This window comes from Haliaeetus albicilla, chromosome 16 (genome assembly GCF_947461875.1).
Source record: "Haliaeetus albicilla chromosome 16, bHalAlb1.1, whole genome shotgun sequence".
NCBI classification, from domain to species: Eukaryota; Metazoa; Chordata; class Aves; order Accipitriformes; family Accipitridae; genus Haliaeetus; species Haliaeetus albicilla.
Genome location: NC_091498.1, coordinates 20,772,065 through 20,794,568, shown reverse-complemented (window position 1 = coordinate 20,794,568; position 22,504 = coordinate 20,772,065). Strand labels below are relative to the sequence as shown.

The 22,504-nt window shown below is 34.7% G+C and overlaps 1 protein-coding gene across 17 annotated transcripts in view; it reads left to right on the top strand.

The window, feature by feature from the left end:
• Positions 1 to 22,504, top strand: part of SBF2 (SET binding factor 2) — a 289,338-nt gene that overhangs the window by 232,483 nt on the left and 34,351 nt on the right. For 13 of the 17 annotated variants that reach the window (XM_069803834.1, XM_069803833.1, XM_069803831.1 and 10 more), the window contains 8 exons: positions 751 to 878; positions 3,159 to 3,334; positions 4,278 to 4,426; positions 8,331 to 8,529; positions 10,589 to 10,785; positions 16,022 to 16,159; positions 17,331 to 17,426; positions 20,090 to 20,161. In XM_069803834.1, the coding sequence (XP_069659935.1) occupies positions 751 to 878; positions 3,159 to 3,334; positions 4,278 to 4,426; positions 8,331 to 8,529; positions 10,589 to 10,785; positions 16,022 to 16,159; positions 17,331 to 17,426; positions 20,090 to 20,161 (1,155 nt within the window). The remainder of the gene's footprint in view (positions 1 to 750; positions 879 to 3,158; positions 3,335 to 4,277; positions 4,427 to 8,330; positions 8,530 to 10,588; positions 10,786 to 16,021; positions 16,160 to 17,330; positions 17,427 to 20,089; positions 20,162 to 22,504) is intronic. The other 4 variants (XM_069803847.1, XM_069803844.1, XM_069803845.1 and 1 more) reach the window with 3 other exon arrangements.

Here is a 22,504-nt window from a genome sequence, read left to right as displayed (position 1 = left end):
TGGACAAAATGCTTAGTGTCTTTGTTATCTCAGTTCCATCTGTAAAATTGGTCTAATCTGCTTTATAGAGCAATGTTTGTAAGCTGCTTCACCGCTAAGAGAGAACGTACATGCTGTGTGAGATCTGCAGCTTCCACTACCCCTAGCTTTTCATTCAGCACTTTTTTTCAGCCACTGGAAGTGTGTTAAATGAAAACTATTTATGAGTTAGTATTCTCCCTAAAATGATTAATAATAAATTCAGTGTTCTTTTTAATATGTAATGGAAATAGCTCTTCTGAATGATAACTTTCATATTTTGACATCTGCCATTTCTAAGCAGATTGTTGTTCAGAAGTATAATTTTATTGTGGAAAGTTCATGGTCATATGTAAAGATAGCAGTGTATATTGTTCATTGTTTATAAGTTGTATAATGCAATATGAAATTTGAGTAAGCTTGAAACTCTTTCTTCACCCCCAACCCAAGGTAGATTTTGCAGGTGCATTTCCATCATGCAGAAAGTCTCAGAAGGAAAGAGAATATTTTTCTAATCATCCCAGCTTAAATTAAGCAGAAATTCAGATTACAAATACTACTTTAGGAATTTACCAACTTTTCAGGTATTTTTGCCTGAAATTAATTCTGTACTGTTATTTTTGTGTTGCTTTGTACTTACTCGTTCCTATCTATTCAAAGTACAATGTGACCAAACCAGATCTGGTTCTGTGATCTAACAAGTATCTGTAAATACAATTTTACGGTCCTCAGTTGGAGAGCAGACGGTGATCCGGAGCTTTCCTATTGCATCTGTTACGAAGGAGAAGAAGATCACTATACAGAACCAGCTGCAGCAGAGTATGCAGGAAGGACTGCAGATCACTTCAGCTACCTTTCAGGTAAAAGGAAGTTCTGTAAAAATTTATGTGACAACACAGTTAGCTCAAAATACTTATGAGCAGCACTTTGTCCTGGTATTTATATCTGCCCTGTAAAGTCAATAGAGAATGCAGTCCTCTCATAGAAACCCTGGCATTTCTTGGCCCAGTTGATATTTACAGAGGATTACCATTTTCATATTTGATTTCTTTCACTCCTTTCCTCACGTTTCTATTTTGGATCCAGTAAAGGGCTATTTTGGGTCCAAAATTTCTTAATGTGAGTAAGCAAAGGCCTGGGCAGCCCAGTGGAAACATGCTTTCTCTATCCTCCAGCTACATGGAATGAATATGGAAAAGCTATAAATAATGTTTTTTTCTCCAGACTTGTCACTTTACTAGCTTTCTGTAAACATCCATGGCAGAAAGTCATGGTATGTCCCACATGGAAGCTGCACTTCCAGGAATCTTTAGGGTAGTCACCATTGGCCAGAACCAGTGAGCCTCTGTATGACTTGCACAGATCCTGGTAGTTTCCTGTCTGTAGGATCCCCTCTCTGTGTTCAGCAGAAGCAAGTACTGCAGGGCGATTGACAGTGATGGACTTTTAAGAATTAGGAATCATGAAGTCTCTGAAGTCTTCCCTAAATGTTTCTTCTTGGTGGTGATCTTAACTGTGGTCAAACCCTAAGAGATGGAAAGTTGAAGACAAAGAATTTTATACCATGGACTGAAAGTAGACTACGGTACTTAAGATATGAAATATTTTGTTGGGTTGGCTGACTGCAGAAGTATATTTTCATTGAGAACAATACATTTGAAAACACAATAAAACAGATCATCAGCATTTTACTAGTTCCTTAAAATAGTGTACATTATTTAGCTAATCATCCTTCAAAATCCTATTCAAAAGCATAAGATTAGGAGTAAAAGTGAGTAAAATAACCATAAGAAAGTTGTTCTTGTGGACTTTTGAGAGAACTTCATGAGGACTTTTATTTTCCAGAAATCTTTTTACCAGAATAGTTAGCATGCTTCAACGATGTGCTAAATACAGACACAGCTCAGTGTTTTTAGTGCTGGATTCTGGTCAAACATCATCTTTGCTTTTGTTTAGCATAGTTTTGTATTAGGTTATGAGAAGAAAAACAATCAGCAAACAGTTTACTCTCTGTTCCCTTTATAACAGCTAGAGTTCAATACAGTATGGAATAGCCCCTCCTCTTTGTTTATTAATTATTACTTTCAGAAGATTTTGGCTGCAGTTATGCAATTTAATGTCTTTAAAACTTCAGATCAGTGTAACCCCTAAAGATTCGAGAGCTCCTTTCAAGGAGGGCCTAGAACAACAGAGTTATTAGTCATTTGGAAAGTATTTACAAAACAAGTGAAATTAAAAAAGCAGTGATGAAATCCACCTTCTAGATGGCAAACAGAAGGCATTCAAAAGGTGTATAGGTATGCACTCAGAAATAAAGCTCTAGGACATTTCTTTCTTTGCTTTTTTTCACATTCTTAAAGGTTTTTTAGGCCCTTTTATGGATTCCCTATTTTCACTCTCTATTTTTTTTTCTTTCTTTCTTTTTTGGGTTTTTTTTTCCCCTGAATTGCTGACTGTCATCCTTTTGGCTGAGGATGATGGGATGGGATTTTTTTTTTTTCCCCCCAAAAAACCTTTCAAAAAGTGTTTTTAGTGGGGTGGATGGAACAGTGTGAAATAGCACAAGGTTAGTTCCTTTTTAAGGATCAGATTTCACTATTACAATTTTATTATTAGCAGTTTTCTATACTTCGCAAGGTGAGGCAAAAACTGGAATGACTAAGTAATGGAAGTATAATGGTTGTGACGTATGAATGCTGAAATTGCTGGTTTGATGAGAGTCTTTGAAGTGCATTACCAACCTTAGTTCCTATATGGGCAGAGCTGGCAGAATATTTCCAAGCTAAGCTGTCCCATGTGACTAGTATTTGAACTGTTGTAGACATATTAGTGCCAGCACTACTACTTTTTATTTTATATTTACCAAAATATTTTGTGTTTGATATTATGAGAATTCCAGATGCCTCTTAGTGAAAATACCTTAGTATTAGGACATAAATGTAAAAGTTAAATAAAAAAATCAATATACTGTATAATATCCCTCAAAATCAATAATATATATGTACTTATATTTGTATTTTCTGATGGGCATAGTACTGCACAAGTATGGGTATTTTGCGAATATATTTTAGGATCTTCTAATTTCTTTAATTCTATAATGTTTTTTTCAGTTTCTAATATGTCATGTCTTTAATATGCAGTTAATTAAAGTAGCATTTGATGAAGAAGTAAGTCCTGAAGTGGTGGAAATATTTAAGAAGCAGTTAATGAAGTTCCGTTATCCTCAGTCTATCTTCAGCACTTTTGCATTTGCAGCTGGACAAACAGCACCACAGATAATTTTACCAAAACAAAAAGAAAAGAACACTTCATTCCGGTATAGTCATTCTTCTTCTTTTGTTACTGATGTTTGTGTTTAGTATTAGTCAAATACATTGAATAATCTGACAGCTTTGTAGAAATGCAGTCATTCAATGTCATTCAAGCAGTTTTCAGGAAAGTCAAAATAACTGATTGCTATTCTGCATCTTTTTATATTTACTGAATAAAAGTAGATTAGTATTATAAACATGTCAATTTGGAATAGCAATATATTATTTATCCAAATTTCTGGCTGCAGTAAATTTGAACAAGCTTCTCCTTTACATTTTGAAACACACACAATCTAAGTAGTATCTTCAGCAATGCAAACTATGCCAACATACAAACCAGATTTCTTGTGTATTACTTTATAGGTTAATAACCTAATGTGGGTTAGAATTAATTTTACCCTTAGTACAGTCTGTACAGTTGTCCTAGTGGTTTTTAATCTAGAGTTTGAGCTTTGGGTCCTCTTTTGAATTTTCTGTTATACATTAATTTTTACTAGACTAGCTGGATCATTAGTCTGTTCCAGAGTGGTAGTTCCTGTGATTCTCTGTTGGTTATTCATTGTTGACACAGGAAAGTAGAATCCCAAGCTAGTCATGGAATCCTAAAACTTTAAGGTAATTTCTATCTTTCCTGCCTTTACTTTGTCAACTTCATAGATCTATCACATTGCTAGCAAAATACAAATACCTACAGAAAGATGATGGTTGCTTATTCATTACCATTAGACAGAATAGACACACATTTATCTCAGTATAATAAAATCAGTGTTTAAAAATTAATATAGGAACTCATTTTTCTGGAGGTTATAATTTTTTGTCGTTATATTAAATGAAAAATTATGAAATCCATTTTATTTGGGTAAGCGGGTTCATCATAAAAATCTGTACATGCTATTGGGGAGAATCATATGCATCTTTCTAAATACTTTTATTGCTATGAATTTATAGTACTTTCTCAAAAAGCATTGTAAAAGGAGCAAAACGTGCTGGGAAGATGACAATTGGACGCCAGTATTTATTAAAGAAGAAGACGACAAGCACAATAGTGGAAGAAAGAGGGAATCGCCCAGGCTGGAATGAAGATGATGATATCTCTGGTAATAGTGAAACATTTTTTTCCATGTTGGTTGACAAGTCTATCCTATTATGCTTCCATTCCAGTATATTGAATAAGAAATGTCTTCAAGAAGAAATCAAAGTCTTCCTAGACAGGAAAGAGAAAGGTTTCAAATATGTACATTTACTAAGTGTTTTCTTTTGTGATGACGACACAAAAGAGAAAGTTGACTTCATTCGGTGGTGAAGCAAAATACTAGATTATTATTTTTTAATTATCATACTATTTGCATGTAGTATGTTATCATTTTTTACATCATAATAGCGTAGATGGAACAGCACAGAAGCATGCTGTACCTTCCATTTCTCTTTAGACGTCATGACATCTGCAATTAGTCTATGATGAGAAAGTAGTAACTGGTGAGATTCAAGAAAGAGCAAATACTATGGGAGACTTTTGCAGATGTGGAAGTGACAAATGATTTCTGAAAGCAGCAGAAGTCATTACTACTGAAAATACCATTTTTCCAAATTTTGGTTGAAAGGATTTGGGGACAGAAGGTAGAAAGTGATTTGGGCACTTTGTATAGTTTGTGTCATGGTGTGGAGTTTGACTTTCTTCCAAATACTTCTTTTCCTACCATGTGCTGCTGTCAGTATATCCTTATCTGGACCAGTGCTAATTTATAATAAACCACTAGAGGGAACCAGATTCTCCTGTACATAAACAGGTATTGTTTTGTCATACCATTCTTTCTTTTTAAAAAAAAAAAAAAAAAGCATTTCAGATAACGAAGTGTTTATCAAACACTAATAATTTCTTCAAAACATCAAACAAGTCAAATTTTCCTTTTGAATATTTTCTCAGTGAGCAAGGCAACTTACATGACTTATGAGCAGATATATAGAAGTTGTCTGAAGCAAGACTGTGTTACTACACTGTCTCTGTTCTCTCTGAAATGGAAGAAAGCCATTCCAGGAAAGCTGAAAAATATTGATTCTCTTCTTTCATTCCAGATAAAAGTGGTGGAAAAAAAGGCAAAAAAAAAAGGATTACAAAATGCAGAGTGTCTTTAAGTGCTGAAAAAATTACATTCTTAATTGCATTTCCAGCATCTTCCTTAAGCGCTGAGTTAGTATGCATTCTGATGTTGCAAATTCTTTGGGTCAGAAGCAATTCTGCAGGCTGTACCTGTGTGATTTTGGGATGATTTTGTGTCCTTCACCCAGAGACACCAAGCACAGTCATTCCTGTGTATTCATACTTCTCTTGATGGTGAAGAAATTTTAAGAGTTTTTGCGTTGCTGATGTACAGAACAGCTACGTTCTTCCATGAACACTGGTGGTACAAAAATCAGTGATAGTCACTTTTTTCCTCCCCTAACAAAAATATGAAAATATAAATTGTGAGGCTTCCTACCTGCTGCTTTCCTGCTGCTGTTTTGACTGGGAACATGTAAGGTGATCAAAGTCTGACAGTTTGCTTTTCTCTCCATTCTGCATTGGCACCTTGGGTATAGTTAGCTGGCAACAGTAGTAACTCTTTGCTTCAGATAGAGTACAAATAGCCATAGGAAATTTGCTATTTAATCACTGCAGTTTCTTTTGTATTGACTGCTGCGAATGACTTCTTGTTTGCAAGTCTCAAAAACTGAAGTATCGGAAACTATGCAGCTGTACCAACAATGAAGCAAATGGGAACCATCTGCAGCAGGTGATGCATTGTCTTAAAAAAGAAATTTTAAAGATAGGGTTGGAAGGAACTTCAAGAGATCATCTACTCCATCTCTCTGCCGCAAGGCAAGATCAACATCTTTAATGTGTTCCTCATAGATGTTTACCTAACTTTTCCTTAGAAGCTTTCAAAGATGAAGGTTCCACAACTCTAGGCAATTGGTACTAATGCTTTAATCATCCTTAATGCTGGAGAAAAACAAGCAACTTTCTGATATTCAGGCCTAAACATTTCCTTGCCACAATTTAAAGCCTTCACTTCTTATTCTGCCACCATATACATATAGAAGAGATGATTCCCTTCATTCTGATTGCAGTGCTTTTTGTATTTATGGACTATTGTAATATTTCCCTTCTCTGTTCTTTTCTGGATATTAAGTATCTGCAGTTCTTTCAGTTCTTTGCTTATTAGTCTTGATAGACTTCTGATCATCTTCATTGCTCTTTTCTCAGTCCTCTTTAGCTGGTCCACATATAACTTGCAATGTGGTTTCCAAAACTGGGCACAGTACTCTAGTTATTCGCTGTTGCTAATGAACACTTTCCTTCCAATTCCTCCCCATCTTCTTATTTTCAGCGTTTAGAATCTCATCACTACTAAACTCTGTTTCCTATAGGTGATCATACTGGTGTATTCCATAAAGCAGGAGACCATAAAACCCACTTTTACAAACAGTCATATCTCAGGAACAGTAAAATAGAGGGATTATTCCTTTTGTTTTCAAAATCACATTAAAAAGAATCCATTTTAAACTTGAGACAGCAAAACATCTTCATCTCCCTCTTCAGGTTAAAGACACTGATATAAGCTCTTATAATGTCTAGCTTTTTATGCACAGGAAAATGTTTTGCAAATTCTGATCACCAACATACCTGCTTTCATGAGAGAAAAATGCATTTATAAAAATATGTTTCAAAAAATGCACCCTCGTCTTACCTGAGTCAGTTACAGCTTTCCATTCAAAACTGTTAAATACCAACTTTCTGCATGCCCTCAAACAAAATTATTTCTAAAACTAATTTAATTTGTTTATCAATAGTGCTCTTTATACTTGTAAAAGTTTTGTAACTTCCTTCTTGCCATGACAAATATGAAAACACAGAAAGAAGAGGAGATATCCACAGCGTTAAACTCTGTATTAGTTAGGTCAAATAGAGAATTGTTGGTTTTGTTTGCTGAGCCACAGGGGCAATAAAATTATTCATTTAGCTTTTATGCTAAGATAAAAAAAAAAAAAAAAGAGTGTATGGGTTGTACTCCTCTAATTTCTGAATGTTGACTACTGCCAGTAAAATTTTAATTGTATCATAATTTTTATTTTTAAAATAATTTTAATTTCCAGTTTTATAAAGTCCTATTTTACATTTAAATCCTTATATACTTTTCAGTGCCTCTTTCATGAAGATATACTTCCCCTCATATGCACATATTTCAATGCTTGAGGTGGTAGCAAGTAACTGATACATGCTGTGAACAGTAAACCTGCTTTCAGAAGTATTTGGAAATAGTCAGAAGTGTCAATAACAGGCAGGTGGCAGGTTTTGTACAAAGACCTTGCTTGACTTGAATTTCAGTGTAGTTTGAACTTGTGACATGGTTTTTATCTCTCACGGTTAAAGGTTTTTTCTGCTTTGGAAAGTGCAGCTGATGTGCACGGCTGAAGAAAGATGTTTGATATTCAAACTGAGGCATTAAGAAACCAACAGTCATCTGTTGTGAAATTATGACACAGAAACTTTTTTTTTATTTGAACCAAGCCTTGAAAAGATAATTGTTACATCTTTTGAAGGTAGTTTAAAAGAATTGTGAGGTCCATTTTATCTTGGATGTTTAATGAATTTATGCACACATTTTTCATTATTGTCTTATGTACATCTTTGTATAGCAGTTGTGAGTTTAACAGGTTTTCATAAATTGTTGAAAGAAAGATTATCTGCCTTCAATTCAGTTCAAATGAACATGAGATCACTTTTTCCAGGATTTTATCAAGAAAGTTGTTGGCCGTGCCAGTCACAAGTGCAGTAGGTAAATGTGCTATATATTCAAGTTTTCTGACCAAAATATTATTTTATTGCTTATGATTTCCAGAAACTGTGGTTTGTATGTATTAGTTCTTGTCATTTGTCACTGACAGTAAGACAAACTAATATTTTGTTCAGAAGAAAATAGCATGGTTTTCTGTGTAACTCTTAAAGATTTTTAACTTTAGTTTCAGATGACAGCGAGCTGCACACAAGTGGTACCCTAAAAGCATCAGAAAAATCAACAATGGAGCAATTAGTAGAAAGAGCCTGTTTCAGAGACTATCAACGTTTGGGACTAGGAACCATCAGTAGTAACTCTTCTCGCTCAAAAACAGAATACTTAAGAATAACTGCACTGAATAGGATGTATTCACTTTGCAGGAGGTGAGTTTACCAATTCAGTTAAGTAGTTGAAAATAAAGATGACAGAGCACGCATACCACATGATGTAGCCAGTTAAGCAACTTACTCTGAGAAAATTTTTGTCTATAGTAGCAATGTTCAACCAGTGACCTTGAAGCTATTTGTATTCCACTCAGAGATTCATCTTCTGGTGGCTGCATATGTATTCATCAGATTCAGAAAGACTGCCAGCAATGGTAGCCAGAAGTGAGCTTTCAGAACTGCCCCAGAAGCTCTGTCAGATTAATGCAAGTCTTCCTTCCCAGGTTGTTTCTATAGCTTATGGAAAGAGGGTGCCCTTGGGGCTTTTGGAGAACACTAACCTAGATACTCTGAATTGCCTTTTGAAGGAGTTTCTCTGTCTTGGCTTTCTACACTCATGCCTAAATCATTAGGCTATTTTTCAGCTTTCTGACTTAGCCAATAAAGTTAGCTGGTAGAACGCACTCTCGGTATGATTTCTGTAACTTGCTGTGTTGGTTCTGGAAATTATTTATGTAATACATTTGCATATAAAATCTGTTCTGTTGCTAAATAAAAAAGCAAGCCTCAGAAGCAATTATACATAACTATCATCTTCAAATAAAAAATACATTTTAAAATTGAATTCATGAAGGTATCTACACTACTTTAAAAGTTTGTTGTGTGCTGAAAGTCACATGCTGTGTTTTAACACATGAATGTTACTAACTCCTTTTTTGTTGTGAAAGCTGATGTAGTTTACTACCACTACCCACAAAAATTCTTTTTAATAATAAAGCATATCTGCATGAGTCATATCAGAAGAACATTTGCATTCTCTAAAGCCAGTTTTGGCTAGTCATTGCTTTCATTATGGATAATGAAATCACCAGTTCCTCATGGAAGAAGGGCACACAAGAAAAATATTAGATCCTTTCTTGTTTTCTGACTTATCTAGAGTAGCAGACTAATAACTGGGTTTGTTCAATCACCATTGAGTACAATGTAGATGAAGGCATTAAATCTGTACATTTTCATTATGCTTTGAATGTTATGCAGACAAGTCTTTCCTCCCCTAAAACCACCAGGTTTTAATATTTTATAGGATTTTTTTGAAAAGATAATTAATATCCAAGTTGATTACAAATCTCAGAATATAAATACTTATCTAGTGCCATATTAGTTTGGTTACTGTGTTTTAAGAAGTAGACTGTAAATATCATGTACATTGATTTTGTATGAGGGCAGTTAATAAATGTCAAAGAACTGAATTTACAGGAACAGTGTATATTGCAGAGGAACAAAATTGTTTAGTAAGCCTAACTTTTCCCTGCTCCTTGTCTTAGTTTCTTCTCAACATATTAAATTGGCATTTAAATTGAGTATTTTTTGGAGGAGATAGAAAATAATCTTTCATATTGCTTGAATCCTTCTTTCACTAACATGAACACAACTACCGTCTTGCTGGGTTTTCTATTTTAAAGGTATTGTGTCAGTAAATTTCCTAATCTCTCAGTGTATTGTAGTGTTTTTAAAAGTACACAAAAATGAAGTTTCAAATACACTGTTCCAAGGAATTTGACTGTAAAATTTAACTGTATTTTGACATAAACCAAAACCTATTGTTTTAGTTGTGATACTTTAGGCAATCTAACATTCTTTCCTTTCAGTTCTCATATTTCATATACAAGTATCAAAACAAAATTACCACATCATTTGCATGCCTCAAAATTCTCTTTTCTGTTGTGCTCAAAAATATGGCTTCATTATAGTGACAGATAAGAGTTATACTAAGAAGAAAAATACTATCAAATAAAATATAGCCTTAAATGGAAAGAGACTAGTACTGATAGCCTTACAATTTTTTTGTAATTAAAGTTGGTTTTAAAATGCAGTTTTCTTTACCAGTCAATGTATTTGCTAGGATTGGACTAAAACTAAATAAAAAATAATTCTAGCAGTTGAGGTATTTCCATTAAGATGTATATTTTGCTTGTAATTTTAGGAATTTTTTTTAATTGTTTAAAACTTTGAAAGCAATTTTAATTTTTCAATTTTTTTCACCCTTTTGGTACTACAGTTATCCTGGGCTTCTGGTAGTACCTCAGTCTATTCAAGACAGCAGTCTGCAGAGAGTTGCTCGCTGTTACCGTCACAATCGCCTACCAGTTGTCTGTTGGAAGAACACTAAAACCAGTACTCTTCTACTTAGATCTGGGGGCTTTCATGGAAAAGGTGTTGTTGGCCTCTTTAAATCCCAAAACACACATACTACAGGTGAGTTGATGCAGCTGGGCTTTCTGTATAACTAATTTTATGTAGAAATACTTATTTTTCTAGAGGAAATCAGTGATACAATTGAATCAAAAGTCTCAGGATGTGAATGGTTATCTGATATTACATTAGTTCAGTTTAATTACTGTATGTCAAGAAGCAGATCCTAAATGGTTTGAAAGTGGTTCAAAAACTGTCAGAGAATAATTTGAACAGAGATTATATATGTACCAAAAGTCTTTGGTAAAAGCTGGTATCTGCCAAAGGCAATGCAAACTTCCCCTGTTTCCGTTAAATTATCTTTTTCCTTTGCACTGGTTTATGTAATAAGTGTATGTTGTCCCTTTTAATAGAGGATTGTATAAAATATTAGAGAGACCATTATCCATTGCATTTTCTCATGTTTTTCATTGTAATACTAGTTTAACTTTTATCTTTCTTTTATAAAGCATAGACCTGAACAATTCTAGTTGCAGTCTTTGCATTAAGTAAATCTATTCCTTTGTGTAATCAAGATTGGACCAGCACAAGATTTATCAGAATAAATTTATATAGGAATTAATTTTTCAGAAGGATATAACATTAGGGCTACATTAATTTTGGAAAGAACATTAGTTGACTTTTCATCATTCACAGACAGTGTTTAGGATACTTATTGTGACTGCCTGGATTTCCATCGCTTATGCTGACAGTTTCTTCAGAGTTAATTTCATGCCAAGAGTGAATTTGGCATATTGCTGAAGAAAAAGTATTCTTTTTAATCAAACTGATAGTTGTTCAGAAATTATCCTAGAATTAGGCCATATTTTTTCTTTTTTGAGAAAAATAAAATGTGAGGTAGACTTGGAATACCAAGAACTCATTAAGGTAGCAAAGAAATTCCTCAGTCCTGTTTATGTTTGCATTTCAACCCAATAATGACTAAAATGCAATTAAAAGGTTTGACTCTACTGAATAGTTTGTTCTATAGAATTTTTCAAAACCTGTAACAAGCACACTGTACAAATATGTGGAAGTCGCATAAAAGTAGTTTGAAAATTACATGATTTAAATATTTTCTGCATAGTCCTGAATTTTTCCTTCACAGAGTATCTTTATGAAAACCACAATTTTCTTTCCTGTAAAGAACAGTTTATACCAGACATAATGTTTAGCTATATGAGGGCTTGTGTATATCAAATTCACCTTTAAAATCTCAAAATTTCAGAGACATTATAGAAACATTTTTTTACATCAGACAGTGTCTGGACCAGCTATTAACACTAATCTGTAAATCACTAATTATCTGCTGAGTATTCATTGCTATAGCATTGATTCAGTGTGTCTCTTCAGTGTTTTGTGGGGGTGTTTTTTAGTTGGAGTGAGGAGCAAGATAATGAAATGAGTTTTATATAATGCGTTTTTGTTGAAAACCTTCATAAAATGAGTCACTGAAGTACTACCAATAGTTAACACAGCAGCTGCAAAGCTATAAGCAACACCAGTTGTTCCACAGGTTTATGGTGTGAATCCTAGCATGGTAATTCAAATGTTAGTCTTATAAACTGATTTAATACTGATTGTCTTAGCTGAAATACTGGCCAAGTATCTTTAACCTAGTATAAATAGAATAAATTGAAAAAAATCTGCAGGAATAGTCTGCAAATTATATAAAGACAAACACTTCCATGTTTTCTGGAGTAGCTACCATTTCTATAGGCATAGAAGTATGAGAGCCTTCCAAACCAAGATCTTCAAAGCCTGACCCATTAAAGCACGTTTCCTGTGTAGGGCACGTTTCCTCGTTGCTTTTGTAGGTGGTTTCTTTTTTAATTTTATATAATCTTTTATATTGCCATTGTCATACTTGGAGCAGGATATTAGGCAAGAGATAATCTGATTGACAATAACTGTATCTGTCAGACATTAGCTTCTGGAGTTACTGTTTCTTTTAAAATGTGAAGAAAATGGAGACTCTCCTCAGGAAGGTATTGCAAGGAAAATGAAAAATATTTATAGGATATTTATTTTATTCATAATGAAGTTGAAGCATGGTGAAACAAAACTTTTGAAGAAACTGATCAATAAAGATAGTTATACACAGGTGCATGGATTTGCCTCAGTAGGAGTTTTGTACAATGAAAGTCTATACTGAAAAACGCATTGTGATGCAAACTAAGAGGACAAAGATAAGTTAAATTCAAGTTGACAGATGCATACCTTCCTAAGCAGAGATTTCATAGGAGTAGATTTTTATTAGGCGGTTCTGGATTGCTACACAGAAAGAAAGAGGACCTGCTGGAATGTAATGAACATTTTTGTGATTTCCTGTAACACCATGCATTAAGCAAGTTTTCAAAGCATAGTTGAGATCAATGTGTTATACAAGAAGCACAGAACATATTTTTCACATAAATTATGCCCAGTACAGAATTGTTGTGTGGAACCAAACTACATGTGCAACAGAATTGTATTTTTCTAGCAAAGGATTATTAACAGATGTTTGAATATGAGATGGAGAGTATACAGGTCTTTTCAAAAGTTCCTTTGAAACATGAAAGTTGGTTTCTGAATTTCACTTCTGCCTTTCTCGGAATTTTTTTGCAGAGCATTGTAGTTCTAAACATGACATTCTACACCTGAATTGCCAAGTATTGGTCAACTGCCATGTAGGAAGACCATTTATGTTTCTTGTATGTAGTAACAGTTACCTTGATACAGGCTGGATTATTGACTATATTAGGACCCGTTGCAATATAAAGATGGAGCAACCTGCAACCAGGTATATAGAACACATATTGGCAGCTGAGGCAATCTTAACTGCATTACTAAGCAATGCATTTCTTTCCTGGGATTTATAAAATTGCTATCGGGATCTCCATCCCCATCTTTTGTTTAAATCCATGCTGTTGTGATGGCCTTCATGTATGATACAGCCCTTAAAAGATCAGTCATTTTATAGAAATCCCTGTTCACCTGTGCAGGTAAGGGGTTCATGCTTTGAGTCACAAGTAGTCTTTCATTCCTTTATACTGCTGTTAACCACTGTGTGATGGGATGATTGGTGGTAAGTTTGAAGGGAAGATTTTCCACCTATAATCTTTCACAAGGACATTATGGCCCTCAATCTTTAATTCAGATATCTGCCCAGTTCAATAACAGACTTTCATATAAGTCAAACTATTCGTCTCCTGAGTCTCTTTCCTAAAAACAGAGGTGGAGGGGAAAAAAAGCAAGATGTTCCTAAAACACATACAATACTCTTCACAAAATAAAACTTTTTAAGTGCAAGTGGTAAGGATGTTATCCTTTCATTTAGATATTTCGTTTCCTCTCATTTAACTAAATTGTTAAGACCTAAATGGACTTTTTGTGGCATTGCTTGAAGGACTAGGAGACCCAGAGGTCATTCAAGTGGATTTCAGGATGTGTAAACCCCGCTTAAGAATTGAAGAGAAAGTAGTGTTTTTCTTCAGGCTTATTCCACTGTCAGACGGAAACAGCATGATGTTTCCTGCTTGTACATTTTCTAATCACTTTCTAATTGTATTTCCAATTCAGACACTAATTTTAACAGGGCTATTTAGATACTAATTTTAAAAGGGCTATCTTGAAATTTCATTTGCCACCTCCAAGTAATTAGGTTACTGTCTATTAGTCTCCAGCATAGACTATGATTGGATCATCACTGGAGAAAACAATTGTGGTTGATCAAAATGTGCTTAATCAAATTCTTTGACTCTCTCTCTCTCTCTCATTCCAAATCTTGGCTCTTGTGGTCAACATACCAAATCCTGGTTTAAGCAGCTATGACATTTTTGTCCTATAGTGAGTCCAGAGGTGGCTGCAATAAACTAAAATTCAAAAAATTTTGTTTGGCATTTGAAAAAAATCTGACTCATTGAGACTGGACACATTTTTGTGGTCATAGTATGGCCTAGGACCTGACCTTCATCTCCCCTTCCTGTAAGTCCTTGCACCTGCACACAAATTGGTGGCGTTTTTCTGGTTAAGATCAATTTTTCTTATTATTTTTGAGGGATTTTTCCTTGGTTCTGTGTTTTGTTATTGGTTTCTTAACTTTTTTAAGTCTTAAGGTTGTCTTAAGTGGACTGTCTGTTTAACTTCAGTACTTTCTCAGAGCATCATACCTTCTCATCTTGCTTTTTTTCCCTCCACCTCTGTTTTTAAACTGTGTCTGTTTCCTCTTTGGCTTTGCTTTCATCCATTCTTTTGCAGCCACTTCTCTCTCTGAAATGGTCCTCCTCCATGCCTCCAGCAACTTATGCAACATCAATAACAACTGGAAAATTATTCTGTTTCTGAGATATGTAGAGTAGTCATCTGAAACTACATGCATGTAAAGGATTATTCAGAGGTTTTCAAAGAAGGAATTGTGGTTCTCACAACAGTGCAGCCCCCCTCCTATAAATTACCTAAGCATGTGGGAAGACACTTCTTGACGTTACCTGCTGGTGAAGGAGCAGGTAGACTGTCACTAGGGAACAGGAACATGACTTTTTATGATTGGAGATCCCTTAACATGTGTTATGAAGGTGTGCATGCACTGTGCGTCCTCTTTCCTCTCTCCTTTATTCCATTAAAAAGGTCAGATTCTGGGGGTAGGGTACCTGAAGGACATGCAGATTGTGTCCATTGATGTCTCTAAATGCAGCAGAGTGCATGAACACTGGTGTCTTTTGATATATGTATACTTTCAGTGAATGTGCAATATATCTCAAGGAACTTCCAGTTATAGGTAAGTAAACTTCCTTTACTGGAATGAGGAAGAGCTGGTTGACCATGGTTTTAACTTACTTTTGTTAAATAAACAGTTCTACCTGTTCTCTACACATTTTTTTAAAAGGCTGAAATTTGCTGACCAGTAGCACAGACTTAGAAATGTTGCTTTTTGTTCTGAGAGTGAAAGGACAACTACATCATCTCCATTCTGGTTTTATTGATTGATCACTGGCTAATGATGAATGTTTTAAGTAGTGACCATGAGGTAAAAGACTCTTTCGGAAGTTTAGCTTTGTGGAGTGGAGTGCAAGAGAACATTGCTGGGTGCTGCTCTGCACCCGGGTGATGAATATCTGAGCATTCTTTGTCATCAAATGAATGGCTTTTTGAACCTTTGATAGACAAACCATGACATTTTCAATCTCTGCTTTACATAATAAGCTTTTTTATTTTGCTATTCTATGTGTTTATAAATGTACTTATATTTTAATGTATTCCATTCTTCTTGTGGCTCTAGCTCCTGCTTCTTTAGAATCTTCAAGCAGTATAGAACAGGAAAAATATCTACAAGCCTTACTGAATGTGATATCCGTCCACAGCAAAATGAATGGCAGTAATACTCTCACTGTTAGACCAACAATTGCTCTATCTCCAGGTAAAATTGGTTTATATATTTCTTTAGTTTCTTTGGTTTCTTTTCTATGGTTAACTTGAAAAGTGAGTTTTCTCTGATTTGGTGTTAGTTCAATGTCCCTTATGAATTCTATTGTTTCTTTATTGTTACACTTTCTAGATAGCTTGTTCACTCTTAGTTTCTGTGAATGTCTTTTCCGTATGTAAAGGATGTCTATAATCTTTCCCAAAATATTTTTCAGTATTCTTAATCTGACAGTAAATGATTATCCACCTGTGGGTCATAGTTTTTGATGAAATTCAACTGAGTATGATGGCCAGTCTTGAGGCATTAGTAATTTATTACAATTCTGGAACAAATAAAACAAAGGTTCTCCAGAATATCAAAATGCCAAAACTTTCCAGGCTCTTTTTATATCAAATGCAACAATTACATTATATAACAGAATCAAAAGCAAAGATGCACTTTAAAGTCTTTTATAACATTAAGCGTATTGAAAACTGTATATTGAATAAGAGACTGCCAAATTGAAGAGAATGCAAAATACTACTCTATTGCATATAATGAGAAAATATGAGATTGCAAGCTCAGGTTCTACATGAGCAGATACACTGTTTACCTGCAGCAGCAAAGAAAGGTATATAGGCATTTTCATGTGTTTTACATACTCATAATAGGATTTTAATGTCATTTCCAAGTAGAGCGTTACTTGCAGTGAAAACTCTTTCAAAATACACTATTTGAGCTAAGCCTCTGTGGAGGCATGAAGCAATGAATCCATGTTTCATTTCAGTTGTTATGTGATGAAACCTGGTAAGGTTTACGTGAAGGTAACCCCAATGTCTTAGAAAGAGGAGTATGTGACTTGAAACTGTGTCTGTCTTGTCTTATTCAGTTAGTGGTAATTGGCCTAATATAGCCAAACAGTGGCTTTTCTTGTAAAATAACACCATTCCCAAAGTGTGCATGCTTTGCTTCATTTATTGTAAAATATGTCGATTGCTTAGCTGTATCTAACATCTCCATACTGTTGCCAATGTATACATCTGACTTAAAAAATAAATCTGAAGTACAAAATTGGCAAGAATTAGCTGTATTGCGTGAAAAAGGACATTTTATCAGTTATGTTAAGTGTTAGTCTGAGTAACACTGTAGTTTTTTAATCTTCTATTCTTTTTCTGGCTGACTTTAGGCACTGAAAGGAGGGCTTCAAGAATGTCTACTGTATTTAAGCAGGTAGTGCCAGGACATTTGGATGTAAATCTATCCAATAGCTTTGCTCGAGGAGGTTAGTAAGACTAGCTCAAAGTCTATTATTTGAAATAATAAATGATAACAAAGTGTTAGTGAAATAAAAATAATGACACTGCTTACCGATTCATTACTCTCTGAAACAACAAAATACAGATTACAGATTAGCCTTAGTCCATAACATTATTTAAGTATCTAATTTCTGTTTAAATCCTGTACTTACCATTGAACTAAAGCTTGCTTCATGTTGGAAATTAGTGGAAAATTAAGCACTCAATTAGGAATTATGTTTCTAAATACTTTGTGATTCATCCATATTTTTAATTTGTCTAAAATGTATGGCCTGAAAATGCATATTTTATATTAGGATTGAATGCACTTTAGAATCTCCAGTTACAGATCATTCTGGCATTTGGCTGAAGATTAGCTGATGCTTCATAAAGATACAAATAATCTATCTGAATAATTTTACCCTAGGTAAAGGAGGGAGTTATGTGGCCAGGCATAATAAGTAGGGAGATAAAGTGCGTTCTTTGGAAATTGTTATTCTTAGGTACAGGGGCTTCTCAGTGTCATTTCTACAAGAAGCTTTCATTCTGTTAAGTGGATTCCAACTAGTTTTACTCTTCTAGTCTGATGAAATTGTTATGATTTTATATGTGCAATACATGCATAAGTTAGTGCATCAAATTCCTTAAATATATGTTAGGATAGGGATGAATCTATTTCCCAAAAGGGAGCATTTTGTATTTCATTTATTACCTTTTATCTCTGAAGGCTCCTCTTAGAATTATTGCTAAGCGTCTAAAAGTTGCTTTTCTTCCTTTTCAATGCCTCATCTAAAATTAGTTAGACTTACTTTGACCTGCTGAGGTCCATTCCAACCTAAATTATTGTGTGGTAGAAAAACTGTAGCTTCATATGGGGAAGAATAAAACAATTTTGTAGAGAAAAACTTCCAAAAGAGATGGACGGGATTAGAGAAATGAAGGAAGGAAGAAGGCAGGAGGGAGGGAGAAAGGAAAGAAGAAAGGAAAATACTCAGAGCTGTATAGAGAAGTTGTGTGAGAATTGTAGCAGAAGGGAAGAGAGGAAGGGCAGGTAAATGGTGATCACCAAAAAATGGAAAATTCTGTGCAGTTTCATTAATCATAGTATGTGCATATTTTATATCTAAAAGTTCTGTTTATGTTCTCTGTTGACTGTCTTGTTATTGTAGTACATAGAGATGAAAAAACATAGTGATTTTAATTTGATAGGTAAAATGGCTAGGGACCTTAGAGAACAGGAGTTAATAGTGTCTGGAATTGTTAGATGAATTGGTGGCTGTGCCCAGCCTGACTTTGTACTGTGAAATAGTGAAAATGCTGGGTAGTTGACAGCAGACAGGTTGTATTCCATCCCCTCGTGTTGGGACAAAAATGCCAACAGCAAAGTGGTGCTGAGGGGCAGTGAAGGTGCTCCAGATAAGTAAGGGAAAGCTTGCTGGTTGACTGCATGGAATTTGTCTTTTGAAGATAGAAGGATTACTGAAATAACTGTTGCTGGTTTATGGGATTAGAGTTTGTGGTAAGTGCAATAGGATGAGTTTGTTGCTACTCAGTGAAGAAAACAGGAGTCTTAAGGCAGTATTAAGTCACAGACGTGTTGTTTTGTTGGACATTGAACTCTCTTGGATAAATTTCAGCTGTAATCAGGAAAAGGGCAGAGAAGTTATCTTGTGTCTCGCTGGATTCACGCCACACCTGCTCTATATATCTGAAAGGTGTAATTACAGCCCAGTATCTGCAGTCTATTCACAGTTCAGCAGGATACATGAGGACTTTGCTGAAACGTAAGAATGTTTGACAAGTACAATGGGAGCCCTAGTGAAGGTGAGAAGTTGACAGGGTAAGAGAGACCAGGGAAAGGGAGCATCTCCCTGTAGAGAAGTAAACACTAGGGTTTTTAGATTAGCTAACCCAATTTGTTTAGAAGAAACTCTAAAATGCACAAAGGATATAGAGTTGCTAAAATTGTTGTTCTCAAATTGATTCACATGATTTATTATTGCAAAGTTTTTTACTGCTTTTTCACAGTTAGTTTTATTTCACATGTGAAGTAGTGTCACGAGACTGTATGCGGGACCAAAAATACAGGGTTTTGGTCAGCTGAAAAAACAGACTTATGCACGCAGTCTAAAAATGGTGATTTCTTTCTCCTTCATATTCCTAGAATCTTGCACTCTGATTTGATTTTGAGGTCCATCAAATTATGTACCTAAAATAGACTAAAACAGTTTTTTAAAAAAGCACTAAGGTTGGGATTTTTAATTAAGCTAACTTTCAGCTGGATAGAAGCTTTCAATAAAGTATTCAGCAGAATGATTTAATTGTTACATTTCCTTTGGTATTATAATTATGGAAAAACACATGATGGCTGTGCTACATGTTTGCAACTATTGCAATGACAATGAAAATTACTCTTTTTTGATAAATGGGTACTTCCTTCCCATTTTATATTGGTTTTCTGGCTTGATTGATGTTTTGTCTTGTGATGACTAAGATTTGTGCTGTCTGATAAATCATGTGCTATAAAGAAATTCAATTTATACTAGATCTTTGGAAATTAATAAGTAACCCTTTTCTTTTCTCCTGCAATGTGTCTCGCTGCAATGTGCATTCCATTCCTCCTCCTTCTGTCTTAACTGTTATCTACCAGTGCTTGGGTACAGAGATAAATGTTTCACTCATTCAAATTCCAAATCAGCAACTAAGGGAAGAGTCCATCAAGGTACTGTATTCTGTGTCCTGAAAGCACATTCTTTTCTACCATCTCCATAACTACTACAATATGTTAATACATGCTAAAGTGATACTGACAGAAAGCCCTGATTCTGCATTAACAAAATTTTGGTGTTTTAGTTCAGCGTTGTGGTTTTGTTTCCTGTCGGGGGGGGGGTTGGCCATTGAATGTATGATGCAGTGACAGTGATTAGTCGCACACTTCACCATGTTATTCTTTAATAATGTTATGATCTAATGTGGAGTGATATGTAGAAAATTTTCTGTCTGAAAATTTTAAACAGCAAAAAATTAATTCTTCAAAAGAGCGTTTAGTACTCCTACTGCTTTAGAAAATAGCTAAGAAATACTGTTACCTAGTCAATGAATGTTCTTTCCAAAATTATTCTTAATTGAAGTGAATAGGAAAAATTTTATTTCTGCCAAATTAGAAAGTCATAATAATATGGTATATGCCAAATAATGAAAGCTAGATACTGCTAACAAAAAATTAAGATATTAGGCAGAATTAGAATAGGAGTATAATTGTGTCTTTTAATCACTGTTATCCATCACTGGTAAACATGTTCATCTGCATGTATTTGTAACCAGTTTTGTTACTTTTGATGTGCTACAGGCACTAATGATGGCCTGCATTTGTAAAATGTTAGAAGGTGACACTGTCTATTTTTATATGTATCATCTTTGGGGACAGTTGTCGGTGTTGGAGCTAGCGTTTTTTCATACCAAATGAAAAGAATTTTTTTCTCGTATTAAATGCTTGCTGTGATTTCTGCTTGCTGAAGTCTTTATTATTTCAGCTGTAGTAGTTGAGATGTGGAACAAAAGTTTATACTACACATATTACTTTACTATGTGAGGTATTTATAAAACTGCCTGTCTTTGAAGTGGAAATTGTTTAGAACTGTTACCAATTCATATGTTCCTAGCCAACCGTTCTCAATTACTACTATTTGTTTGCTCACATCTAAGACTAGCAGACAGGCAGACAGACAAGCTAAACTGTACAGACAAGTCCCTGTTGAGGATTACTGTACAGAATTTTTCTTTAATAGAAACGTAATCCTGCTTCTAAAAAACAGAATAAAATTATTAGGTTGAGCTACCTCAGTGGAATTTTACTGTTTTCTGCAGCTCTTCTACTTCTATGCAAGAAATGTTCACTATGCATATTATTGGATTTTCCTGAAGGTGTTGGGGCGGGGGGGGGGGGGGGGGGGAGTGGTACTGTAGTATCTAAATTTCCTCTAGTACGAGTTATTTCTGGTGCCATTTTTTGATATCTTGCTTCACAGATCTATGGACAAGATTGTCTTCTGAAAATCTGATTTACTGCATATTGGGTTAAAGAATTTCACACTGCCACTTGAATGCCAAATGTAGTATACTTTAAGGGATTTGATTTTCAAGTAGTGCTGTTTATATTCTGAGAATCAAGTACCTTTCACATACCTCACATTGGACACACAAAAACAGTCTCACAAAATCATCGTTACTAACTAAGACATAAGGAACAGAAAAATATTTACTACTTGTCTTTTCTTCTGCTAGTGCTAAACAGGCCTTGGGAATCTGGTTTATCAGTACTTTAACTTATGTTGAAATCACAAAACTTGGTTAAGCATGATCAGATCAGAGCATGTTTGTGTGCTGTAGGAATTGCCTCCTCTAGAAATGACAATATAGCTGCGTCAGCAAGGCACAATATGCAAACTAAAATTGCTGTTGAGAGGCACAGGTTATTAGGTTGGTACAATGTCATTCAGATATTGCTGTGCTGCTTTCAAATGCAAGTCTGGTTCCATGTCACACTGCACTGTTTCCACCTCATGTTGTTGCTAGCTTTGAGATTTCTGTACCATTCCCTTCTGCCAGAGTAATGGCTATCTTAACTGCCAGATTAAAACTTCTAGGGTCTTCTGGGCATCCTTCTCTCTACTCACACAACTGTACTGTATTCACATCTGCTAGAATGTAGTCATGAAACACACAACTAAAAAAATAACCTCCTTAAATTCAGTTTCATTTCTAATTGTCCATTAGACAGGGACAATTAAAAACTAAAATTCATGGCATTCTGCATTTTAATCATGGCATTTCAAGAGTAAATATGGAATACTTTATCCTGAAATGTAATATTTGAATTGATCATCCTTGTATACATTTTCATTATAATACGATACGGTTGATACTATTATTACACTACATTGTGTAAGGCAAAAGGAACAAAAGAATTCTAGATAATGGAATTTTAAGTGATACTGTTTCTGGTTTTGAAGAAAATTATTATATAATATATTTACTAGTTAGACTTCCAAAACAATATGCCTTT